General features: G+C 44.6%; 1 protein-coding gene across 3 annotated transcripts in view; it reads left to right on the forward strand.

Moving 5' to 3' along the window:
* The first annotated feature begins 376 nt into the window (after nt 1-376).
* Nucleotides 377-13015, forward strand: part of LOC147449902 (uncharacterized) — an 84175-nt gene continuing 71536 nt past the window's right edge. The window contains exon 1 of one of the 3 annotated variants that reach the window (XM_086522247.1): nt 377-2160. In XM_086522247.1, coding sequence (XP_086378373.1) covers nt 739-2160 — 1422 coding nt within the window. In that variant the 5' untranslated portion in view covers nt 377-738. The remainder of the gene's footprint in view (nt 2161-13015) is intronic. The other 2 variants (XM_086522249.1, XM_086522248.1) reach the window with 2 other exon arrangements.

Consider the following 13015-nt stretch of genomic DNA (forward strand, 5'->3'; position numbering starts at 1 on the left):
TCCTCAACGCTATCACTACCCCTCCTTGAGTTGTTACTGGAACTTGACAATAGAGTAGGAATTGATGTAGCCGTTGGTGTACCATGAGCAAGACCAGAATCTGCAACTTGATAGCTACCAACGAAGCATCCCTTGGGCACTAGAGATTGGGCTTGCGATGCGTTTGAAGCAACAACAAAAGTGCTGAGGCTATCTAAGTTTATTCGTGTAGGTAGGTAGTGGTGGCTCAGCTCGATTTTTTTATCGGGGAAGAAGGGGAGTTAGAGAGGACCAAATGTTATGATTTGTGGTGAAGATGTTACTGTACGGTTGGGCTAGGCTTTTAATTCGGATGGAAAAGGAGTGCTCAGAAGTCAGAATTTAGTTCTAACATTTGGTCCTCTCTAACTCCCCTTCTTCCCCGAGAGCTGAGCCACCACTACCTACCCACGCGAATAAACTTAGATAGCCTCTCTCACTCTCACGAACTCACTCACACAGGAGCGCGCGCACGCGCACTCGCACAGACCGCGGAGGCGGGCATATGCATGAACTCACGCACGGAGAAAGGCGGCCATTTACGCAGTAACAATTGCAGGTGGGCAGTGAGGTTGAGCAGCTATTTTTCCAGACATCAACATAACATCCTTGTGATGCACCTGATTTATGTAGAGCCTAGCTTGGAAACATGAACGTAGAGTGGAAAGTACGGTTGACTGGGGGGAAGTTCACTTGCTTGGACGTGAGGAGCTATATGAGATGACAAATATGGTATCCACATTGGGCGGGAAACAGGTTCCACAATTTGTGCATGTATCGGAGCTCCCGCAGAATACATTGTCATGCAATCAACATGTGAAGCCTTTGTTGCAATGCCCTAAACTGTGGCTCTCGTACATTTCTGTGTGCAGAAAGAACTATGTGCTGCCCTTTGATGGCCTTCGCTCAATGACAAGACAAAAAAGGGGCTCTTCTGTGGCTTTTGCAGCATCCTGTGTGAAGGAGGACACTCTTATAACAGTGCCAACAAGCTTAGAAGAGTCTTCCTTCAAATTGGCTGCTGAAAATGCATACATGTCTCCTTCAGCTGAGCCTTCTGTTGGGTCTTTTCTGGAGCCCACGACCTTAAAACCACTGGCAAGTAGAAGAATGGTTTTCCCTGCTAACGACGCTTCAGTCCCAATTGGGGGTAGCAATAGTTTGTCGGGAGCAGACCTCTTTTTGACTGCTAGCAATGGCAATTGCACTTTAGAATATGACAATGGTCCTCCTCCTGCAGTTGTCATGTGTCTGGAATGTTTGGAACTCACAGACAAGCATTTTAGGAAGTGCTTAAAGCATGCTTCCAGTGTGAGTGAAGAGGAGGTAATAGGGTTGTTGAAGACTTTAAGCTCTCATGGGTTTCACCGGAGAGATATCAAAGCCATCTTTTCAAAGTATCCATCCCTTGTCAAGGTCCATGGATCTCAAGTAGCACAATGGTTTCAATGTTTTTATGGTGCTGGATTTCAGAAAAATGATGTTATATCTCTCTTACTTAAGAGGCCAGCTGTTGTTGCTTGTGAATTGAAGCGAGCGCGTCAGGTTATAGACTTCTTTGTTTCAATAGGCACTTCAAAAGAAGACCTGATTGCCATGATTGCGTGCAGGCCCCATGTTATTCAGCATGATGTGGAAGTAGTTGAGAGAATAGTGCTCGCTCTTATGAAGGCAGGCTTAGATAAACCAGATATCAGTAGATTGATAAAAAAAGCACCCACTGTGTTTACGGTGTCATTGGAGAATTTGGAGAAAAGCCTACTTTTTTGGTCCAAAGTTGGAATTGAGGGCAAGGCTTTATGTAGAGCTATTCTGAGGAGACCAAACCTTTTAAACTACAGCACTGAAAGTATGCTTGACACCTATAGATACTTGCAATTGTGGATTAAACCCGGTGATCTCACCAAGTTAATCTTCAGGTTTGCAGAGATTTTGTCCTATGATCCAGAAACAAAGTTGAAGCCTTTAATTGATTATTTCTTGGAGCTGGGACTTAATGAGAAGGAAGTTGCAAAAGTCATCCATCGGAGGCCACAAATTATGTCATGTACAGCTGAAAGGTTAAAAAAGGTTGCTGAGTTTCTGATAGGTCTTGGCTTGAAGGATTACATGGTTGGAAAAGTACTAGTTGCATCCCCTCAGGTAATTAAATTCTATCATTTACCTGCTCAAAGTATCAGGTTATGTATTCATGTAATGCTTTTGTCATTTTAAATCAGCAACAGAAGATCTAATTTCCTTATCACCTCGCTCAAAATATCAGGGCCTTTTGGTGGCACTTGAACTATTAAAAAAGCAAGAATGGACAGGATTGTATTTCTCAATGTTTGTGTAAGCTGTGATAGTTTTCAGGATGTGAGTAGATAAAATGCTCAAAAGTAAGACTTTTGATATAATTGGCTTTGATTTAATTTTTTGGTTGTGCACTTACAACAATGCTGTGATAGTTTTCAGGATGTGAGTAGATAAAATGCTCAAAAGTAGAACTTTTGATATAATTGGCTTTGATTTTTTTTTTTGGTTGTGTACTAGAACAAAGCTGATCTATGCATCGAAGGGTTACAAGGATAGAGGAAGGTAGGCAGGCAGCTTATTCTACACGATCAACGTGAAGAGTCAATGCTTATAGATGTGTATCTTTGAATTTCAAAAGTAGTGGTTTAAGCAAAAAATATTTTCTACCGGGTCGAACACTAAACATACAATCACTATGTTTTAGTCCGGTCTAACCTGGATGGAGGACAGTACTAAACAGACGTGTCGACCTTGTGTGGAGGTTTCTGAGGCTCATGCCTCGGATGCACTGCAGCCTAGGCTTTGCATTGAGTACTCCCACTCATAGCAAGGGTACATTGTATGGTGTACACAAGGATGTGAGGGAGTACCTTTTGCCACTGCCTAGATTTCCCGCTGCCCTCTTGAGATTACCTTATTCACGTTGCTGGCCCACTTCTTTGCTCTTTGCCCATGGAGATTGCCAGATCAGCAGCTTATAGGGGGCCCCTTGTAGGTAGACATGTACTTTTTGCATTATACCAGAATCAAGGTCTTGCTTTCTAGGGGTTTAGCACTACACCCATGGCGCTTTATGTTTTAGACTGTACATGATCACCTTGGGAGTCTACAATGGGCTTTGATGCCTTTTTCCATTAGGCATGGATGTAAACATAGCCTCATTGGACTTTGAATTGTTTTGACTGATCCCCCCACTTTAATGATGGGGTTAAGAGGATACTGTGGTCAATTGTCTTTCTTTATGGATCTTGCATTTGGTGTTTATTATGAAGGTTGCATGGGAGCTGCTGCCACTGTCACAAAACAGGAAGTGCATGATACTTTTATTCAAAGTCTCATCCTCTGTCCGGTGGTGGCTCCAAAATCTCCGAGGAGCATATTAGGGAGTGACGGATTTAAGGAGTGAGGGCTTTTTTGTGGCAGTGCCTGGCCGTATTTGAGGTAGATGTTGACGTAGATGTACCTTTTCTGGATGTACGAGCCATGTATGCGTTCACCCGTAGGGTGGCATGAGGCAAGACCCTTGTTCTTAGGATTTCATGGTTAAGAGTCTTTGTAAACTGCAGTTCACCTATGTTGCACCTAGATGATGTGGCATATTTGTTCCTCGTGGATCATTTTTACGGTGGTGTGGCATTTTTACCACGGCACCCCCATTTTATGGGGTCGTGGGGCATTTTGGGTGGGTCAGGCAAGTATGTGAGGTACCTTTTAGGGACCAACCCCTCTGCATACCCCCCCTCCCCGCCCCTCCCACTTGTTAAGGCTTGGACATTCCAAGCGAGAAATCAATAGCAACACACAAACAGAAACTACAAATGATTGAATTGAACTTGAATATATATATATATATATATATATATATATATATATATAGAGAGAGAGAGAGAGAGAGAGAGAGAGAGAGAGAGAGAGAGAGAGAGAGAGAGAGAGAGAGAGAGAGAGAGAGAGAGAAGAAGAAGAAGAAGAAGAAGAAGAAGAAGAAGAGAGTTTTAACGTCGTAGGAAACTATCCCAAGAAACCTTAAAGATCTAGCCGGCGAGGAGTTGAACTCAAGACCTGCTTTTCAAGAGGGAAATGGCATAACCAATCTACCACATTTGGTGATAGAGAGCTTATACCATGTTCCTCTTTTTACTAGCGCGCGCACACACACCCACCCACACACCCAAGAATAGAGTTTCAACGTCGTAGGAAACTATCCCAAGAGACCTTAAAGATCTAGCCGAAGATGAATTGAACTCAAGACCTGTTATTCAAGAGGGAAATGGCATAACCAATCACACTTGGGTGATAGAAAGGTTATACCATTTTCCTCTTTTTATTAGCGCGCACACACACACCCCCACCCACACACCCAAGAAGAAGAGAGTTTTAACGTCGTAGGAAACTATCCCAAGAGATCTTAAAGATCTAGCCGACGAGGAGTTGAACTTAAAGACCTGTTATTTAAGAGGGAAATGGCATAACCAATCTACCACACTTGGGTGATAGAAAGGTTATATCATTTTCCTCTTTTTATTAGCACGCACCCACACACCCACCCACACACGTGAGAAGAAGAGAGTTTTAACGTCGTAGGAAACTATCCCAAGAGACATTAAAGATCTAGCCGACGAGGAGTTGAACTCAAGACCTGCAAAAGTACAACTCCCCAAGGGTCCAACTCTCTGAGACTCTGCGTCCAGATGCTTACTGAAGAGTGGCCCTTAGGACACTTTTAAACAGTACAAGGGTTGCCAAAACAGAGCCCCAAAAGCTCTCATCCAAAAGCACTTCCAATCAAAAGCATCTGATTCCCAAAAAAGCATGGCGCAAATCAGCCAACACAAATTGTGGGAATCCGTACACAGTGCCAAGTGCTAGCAGCCATCGCAAATCACGGAATTTCAGCCAATCCTTATGCTTTTTGGTCTTTTAGGGCTTAGGCTTCTCGGCCGGTGTCCATAAGTTTGTAAAGGTTAGGTTTGTAAAACCCTAACCCCCCCTAAGGTACCTCGGCCACATCTTTTGGGTTCCATTAATTCTTCTAAATCCTTGTTCTCTTGGCCCGCCCCTCAAGTTGGCCATGTCAGCAACTTGTGACATACCCCCCTCTTAAAAGAATGGTAATCGCCCTCGATTACGCTTGCAAAGCCAAAAACTTTCTTCAGTACATTGTCCATGCACCAAACTGCACACATCCAGCACTTGCACAAAGACATTAGTCACTGATCAATGACATTTCCGTCGAGGGTCTCAGATAATTTAATCATGATTATTGTAGCCTATTTAGCAATCACATCTTGACCGTGCTGATCGTTACTTGGATGTCTTGCCACTATCAGGTTCGTATCCTTTTTCACATTTTAAGCAAACCATGTCCATCCATCTCCACAAGATTGTACATTCACAGAGCATGTAGTTCACAAATTAAACAGTTAGTTCACACTGAACATCGAGGTTTCGATCATTCAAATCTAGCCATCTCATCTAGTCCAGAATTCGTGATGCACCTAGAACCCTGTGGAGTCATCTCATCCTTCCGGAATTCTTGATGCACTCAGAACAGTATGCAGTCATCTCTTCCAGATAGAAATCGTGATGTATTAGAATCACATTCACTTCACATTCACTTAGCCATCACATCCTAATCTCGCTGATCTAACAAATGTCTAGATGTATTGATGACGTGGCATGGCCTAAAGAACGGAGCCCAGACAGAAGGGGCCTAAACCTCTTTCGACCAACTTACAGAATTCAGCCGAGTGGCCAAGAAGGGGTTAGTATTAGAACCCTATGTCACAAAGTGATGATGTGGCATGGCCTAAAGGGCAGAGGCTGGTCACAAAAGGGCCAACCCCAGTGAAGGAAGTAGCAGAAGAAGTTGCCCAACTTATGGAATCTTGCCAAGTGGCTAAATCCATCAGGAACCGGATTAGCTAATTGCTAAATCATCCACAGATACGCACAGTTCCATCGCGAAAGATTGCAAATTTGGAGAGTTTTTCGCGTGAAAACTGGTCCAAATCACAGGGGGATTGTCCCATTGCGTGCGGGAGCCCTTGGGACACGCGTAGACATGTTCGCTCCGCTAAAACCGATTCAAAAGAGAGAATTACAGCCTGCTGTGTTTTTCTGCAGGTTTAGGGTTTTGCATCTAAATTGCAAATTAGCACCAAGGGAGCCTTGGGATGCATGTACAGGGTTTTGGGCACCCGACAGTGGCAAAACAGGGAATTACAGCATGCTCCTAAATTGCGAGGGAATCTGTCCTAGACATGTGCTTTTGACCGACAAGGGTTTTGGCGTCGTTATGTTGCCGAAATTGGGTGTGAGCCCTGCAATTTCAGCCCTCGCCGGGTTTGGACAGCTATGTGAAACTTTGATCTACGTGTCCGGATCCTAGCTCTGCTATGCATATTCTGACTCAGAAAGGAGTTCCTTTTACTTGGGACCGACAGAGATTGCAGCCTTTGAGACTCTCAAAGAAAAGTTGACTATTGGACCCATGTTGCCCTTACCAGACTTGCAAAACCCATTTGAAGTTTACTGTGATGCTTGTGGTCGCAGTTTGGGAGCAGTCTTAATGCAAGAAGGCTTTGTAATTGCATATGAGAGCAGGATGTTTTTAGTCCTTAAATGGTTGCACAGATTTATAAGAAAGAGCTTTTGACAGTTATCCATGCTCTTACGCAATGGCAATTGTCACAAAATGTTGACGTGTCAAAGCCTAAAGAATGGAGCCAACTTACAGATGCCGGCCGAGGGGCCTAAACCCTAAGAATAACAAGTAGCAACAGAAGAAGTCCTACCAACTTATGGGGACCCCGTCCAATGGGGCCCCAAGTTGCATAAAGAATTAAAATAAAGCAGGACTCACACACACATGCACAAGAAATCGCGAAGCTGGCTGATGACGTGGCAGATTTTCAAAAATCACGTTGGTTGATGACGTGGCATGCTATACGGATTTGTGTGTTTTGCGTTGGCTGATGACGTGGCAGGCTATATGGATTTTCGTAAATTACGCTGGCAGCTTTTGGCATTGCTTTTGGGACCAGAAGCTTTTGAGTTTTGAAGGCTTTTCACTGTAATTGCTTTTTAGGCCAAAGGCCTTTAAATATGAGGTTAGGGCTCATTCTCTGGCATGCTTCCTAGCGAAGGTGCAAAGTCTCGAGTACCGGCTTGTATTGTGTTGATGCAATATAAAGAAATACCGAAAGGGGCGCCAAGGTTTGGGGCCAATACTCTCTGGGGTGTCGAATTCCGCCACTCCGTGTCGTGTGTCGTCTCTCTCTCTCTCTCTCAGTTCAATTGTTAATGAAGTGCTAAAAGTCTGTTCAGTCTGTTCCTTTCTATTGGCACGTGGTGCCGGTCTTGTGACAGTGGTATCAGAGCATCAGGCGTATGCTTTTTTGAAAGCATACTGGTCCTACAAAAGAGCAGACAGAGCTTCTGGAGATTTATTTGAGGTATCTTCACTCTCCAAACCGGACTTATTAGCCACTCCCACCCTTGTTCATTGCGCATCGCGCGTGCTTCTGTCTTCATCGCTGTGTCTTACAGGGTATAAACCATAAAGAACCCAAGACTTGGAATTCATGGATTCAGCAGAATATTTGCAGTTTCTGCTCAACGAGCTTCACGACATTCTTTCGTGGCATCCTCAATAGAATCATCGAATGTTGCAAAGTTTTCAACAATTTTTGAGCTACATGTTACCCCCTTTGATGCCCCAGGTGGTATCTCCTCCTCCGGCACCAGAAAGTAGGAGAGCTTCCAACCGGCAACCTTCTCATCCGTCTGTTCCGATCGGGGGAGTCTTCAGGAATATAGTACAGCCATCTGACCTTGATCCAGTGCAACCGCCTTTGCCACCGCCATTGCCTCCACCTCCACCACCACCGCCACCAGGCTACAATGCTTGGAGCCCATATGGATACCCTTATTATCCATACCCGGGATATGCGCCTAACCAACCCAAAGATTTCAAAGATGGTGGTACGACAATCAAATTTTCCGGGCTGAAAGATCGCAAGAAAGCATTGCAGTTCCTACAGCAATTCGACAACATCTATGCTTTGGGGAACTATACTGAAGAATCCAAGATTTCTCGAGCAGCGGGATTTCTTAAAGATAATGCTATGCAATGGTGGAGTTCAATCGCGACACAACCGCATGCTCCAAGGACCTGGCAAGCTTTCAAGATAGTTTTTGCACATAGTTACATAACGTCAATGTTTGAAGTTCGGATTTTGGCAGAGTGGGGCAACTTGAAAATGCTTGCCACCGAAACCATGGACGACTACAACCAAAGGTTTCTCGACGTGTACCTTCCGGTGTCCTTCTTTAAGTTCATTCCCTTGGATGACCAATGTGAGCGCTACACCATTGGACTACCATCACCATTGCAGGAATATTGTCTCTCCAAGCAAATCTCTACCATGCAGGAGCTTATGGACCATGCCGCGGTTGGCTACAAGCTCATGAAAGGAAAGTTGGAGTTTACTACTGAAGAACCTCCGACCACTAACAAGAACTCCCGGCAACAACGAACAAATTCTTGGGAATCCCATGAAAACCAACCTCAAGGGCCTCGTCTGACACAACGTCAACGAGACGCCTTTTTACAAGAAGGCCGATGCTTCGAATGTTTCCAAACAGGGGATACGTTCAATACATGTCCTGAGCAAGCCTCGACGTCCTCAGTGAAACCTTCTGCTCCCACGACAGACAGATCCCAGGGACCACCTCCGGTCAAGAAGGCTAGACCTGCTATTGGACTAGTACTCGATATTGATGGTATACACCTCGAGAGTTTTAATGAATTATGCAGAGCTTATGGAAAAGTCAACGGCTTGAAAGCCCTTATTTTCTTTGACCTCGGGGCTATGGAGAACTTCATCCATCCAGAATTCTTAAAGCAGATGCACTTTGATTATGATGCAGAGGGTGGAGAAATTGAAGCTGAGCTAGCCACGGGGCAAACTCAAAAAGTGGTACCGCTCATTGGTGCACTTTCAGTGAGTATACAAGGTTATCATGGAAAAGCCAATTTCCACATTATGAAGCTGGGCAATTGCGACGTTCTCTTGGGCATGCCCTGGCACGACAAGAATGATGCAACTCTCCACGTCCGGAACCGAACCATCACCGTGATGCAGAAGGGCAAGCCCGTTGTCCTCAAAGTTCGGTTGTCGGGACAAAACCCTGAATGACCTCTCTACGTGTTTTCTAGTTAGATACTTTTGAACATTGTTTGAGAAAGTATTGTTTGAAATGGATGCTATCTGTTTTAAACATGTCTTGGTGCGGATTTAAATTGTTTGACTCTAATCTTAATACTCGTTTCAATAATTGGTGATTTTTACTCCCGGTGAAGAAGTGAGAAATACTCTTTTGGTATTGTTTGAACCTCGGAACGATGCAGGCCGATGCCTGGGGAGCGTTCTGTTGTATGCTAGAAAACCTCCGAACGACGCAGGTCGATGCCTGGGAAGCGTTTGGTTGAATGCTTAAACCTCCAAGCGACGCAGACTGCGGTCTGGGGAGCATTTGGTTGTACAGTCCTCTGAGCTCATGGCTCGGACATTTTTAGGTTATTTGCGGGGGGAGTGACGAGGTAGTCGTTGAGTAGCTTCATACCGTACACTGTTTATCTCGGGGGAGTGCTCAACGGCGCTGTTTGTTGTGTCTTGTAACATGCATATGTAAGCATTTGTGTTGCATTGTGATGTGCCTAACCTGAATATCCCTAATTGGATGAGATTGCCTGGGTATGTGATTTTAGTGCATCAAGACACCCGTGGAAGATGAGTACGGTCTGGGTGTGATGGCTAATTTTACTACGCCGGACTATCAAGAGTTCTGATCTGGACGAAAGGAGAAGCTAAAATCCTTTATCAAAAGAGCCGAGAGGAGAAGCTAACTCCTTGATCAAAAGAGCTGAAAGAAGAAGCTAACTCCTTAACAAAAAGAGCAAACTGAATGTCCCTCGGATTTTTTTTTTTGAGCTAACTTGAGTTGTTTTGCAGATATGCTGTAATCGCGGACGATTACTCTCTTTCAAGAAGGGGAGATGTCACAAAATGCGTGTCAAAGCCTAAATAATGGAGCCAACTTACAGATGCCGGCCGAGGGGCCTAAACCCTAAAAATAACAAGTAGTAGAAGAAGAAGAAGTCCTACCAACTTATGGGGACCCCGTCCGATGGGGCCCCAAGTAACATAAAGAATTAAAATAAAGCAAGACTCACACACACACACACACACACACACACACACACACACACACACAAGAAATCACGAAGCTGGTTGATGACGTGGTAGATTTCCGAAAATCACACTGGCTGATGACGTGGCATGTTGTACGGATTTTCGTGTTTTGCGTTGGCTGATGACGTGGCAGGCTTTACGTCGGCGGCTTTTGGCATTGCTATTGGGACCAGAAGCTTTGAGCTTTGAAGGCTTTTCACTGTAATTGCTTTTTAGGCCAAGGGCCTTTAAATATGAGGTTGGGGCTCATTCTCTGGCATGCTTCCTGGCGAAGGTGCAGAGTCTCGAGTACCGGCTTGTACTGTGTTGATGCAATATGAAGAAATACCGAAAGGGGCGCCAAGGTTTGGGGCCAATACTCTCTGGGGTGGAATTCCGCCACTCCGTGTCGCGTGTCGTCTCTCTCTCTCTCTCTCTCTCTCTCTCTTAGTTCAGTTGTTAATGAAGTGCTAAAAGTCTGTTCAATCTGTTCTTTTCTATCGGCACGTGGTGCCCGTCTTATGATATCAACACTATCTTCTTGGAGCCGACTTTACAATCTTACAGATCACCACAATTTACGCTACTTCTTGTCGCAGAAGCAGCTTTCGGAAAAGCAGATGCGGTGGGAAAACATCTTGTCACAGTTTTCACTTTCAGATAGTCCATGTTTAGGGACATAAAAACTTTGTGCCATATGCATTGCCTCGGAAGTCCTTGATTCTGGCTATTTCCGCGATACATTATCGAAGCTTCGAGGATATGGCTGATTAGTACGCCACAGATCTTGACTTTGCAACGTCTTTCACCGGATACAGAATGGGGAGCTAGTTCTAGGCTATTCCATACGGTATCCTTCAGACTAAAGTTGCCAGAAACTTGGAAGATTCACAATGCTTTTCATGTGAGTCTCTTGAAACCTTTCAAGGGTGAGGTGTCAGTCGACAAGGAGCCGGAGGAGCAACCTGAAGTGGAAGAGAGCGAGGAGATACTCGTTTGGGAACAGAACATGCTCAGAAGGAAAGGAAAGTGAAAGGTAAAGTGAACGGCGGTTCTTAGTCAAAAACTATCCGGCATTGGATGCGAAGTGGATGGAGGAGGAGGACCTAGCAGATTTGGAACTTTACCTTGAGATTTTCTGTCTAGCTTCGACTATTCCGAGAGATCCCATGAATCAGCACGGTGGAATCTAGTGCAGACAAGACTGCACAAGTGGGGAGTCACTCCGCTCCTTTGTCACAGGTTACCCAGATGGAATAAAGTCACGTTTTCCTTTGGATTTCAGGGATACTGATGGGCTGACAGTATTCTGCTAGATGACTTTATGAAAGAAGTACTTCGACATAGGAATTCCCGAAAATGAATCTAATTTTTGTGCTCACTCATGTGATTGTGTTTTGAGTGCAGGTTTGAAAGACGAAATGACTGCAGCATTCCGGTCTTGAGATTCTATAGACATGATCGCAATTCGACATCACTGAGGTCCGGTGTGGAACTAGATGCGATTGCTAAATACGTTGCTAGGAATCATGGTCTTAGATCTTGGAATTTTTATGTGATTTGATTTGGATATGATTTGAATGTGCACTGATTGAGTCGTCTTTGTGCAAGTGCTAGATTTGTGTTGTCTAATGCGTCCGTACTCAGAGTCAGTGTGTCCGTACTCAGAGTCAGTGTCTACTGAACTGGTTTTTGGCCTTTGTCTGTTTTTGCAGGTGTAATCAAGGGCAATTGCAATTCTTTCAAGAAAGGGGTATGTCACAAACTGATGACGTGGCGTACCAAATGGAATAGACCCAAACTAATAAGTTGTTCTAACTTATAGGGTCCCGTCCGATGGGGCCCTAGGGACACTAGGATTTTATATGAATTGACGACAGGTTGTATTGATCACCGCGAATCGCGCTGGCAGGTTGTACGAACAGCCGTAATTCGTGCTGACAGTGCTATGGTAGTGTACGGAATTCCGTGATTTGCGGTGGCAGCATTTGGCGCCAGTTATTGGACCAAATGCTTTTGGAACTTGAAGCTTTTGAGCTGATTGCTTTTGGGGCTCTACTTTTGGGCATCCCATGTACTATTATAAGAGCCCTTGGGGCCTCACTTTGTAGAGCATCTAGAGACAGAGTGAGAGCAGAGGTCCCTCGGGAGCGCTACTTTGCAATGATTAATAATAAAGAGGGGCGCCAAACTTGGGGCCAATACCTCTGGGTACGGAACTACGCCGGATCGTCGACTCTCTCTCTCTCTCTCTCTCTATATATATATATATATATATATATATATATGTATTAAAGTTCAATAATTTTGAAGTTTTTGTTTGTGTGTTGCTGTCGATTTCTCGCTTGGAATGTCCAAGCCTGTTACAAAAAAGCAATACATGAAAAGCAGTAGTCTAAAAGCATGTCCGCGCGATTTGCGCCATAAATCGCGGAAGTATGTACAGCCTGCCTGTCACAAATCGATGACGTGGCAATTTTGCCCAAACACACACGCGCAAAAATTGTACGGACAGTGATGACGTGGCAGAATCCTGAAAAGTGCGTTGACATGCTGACTTGGCAGCCTGTATGGCCTTCTGCAATTTGCACTGACTAGTTGATGACGTGGCAGCTGTACGGTATTCCGCTTTTTGCGCTGCTGCCTTTTTTATGGCAGTTTTTGACCAGTTGCTTTTGGAACAATTTGCTTTTGACTTTAACTGCTTTTGGGCACCCCTTGTAAGAATCAAAGAGCCCTAAGGGCCT

This window comes from Adiantum capillus-veneris, chromosome 10 (genome assembly GCF_014529385.1).
Source record: "Adiantum capillus-veneris isolate H3 chromosome 10, ASM1452938v2, whole genome shotgun sequence".
Classification (NCBI taxonomy): domain Eukaryota; kingdom Viridiplantae; phylum Streptophyta; class Polypodiopsida; order Polypodiales; family Pteridaceae; genus Adiantum; species Adiantum capillus-veneris.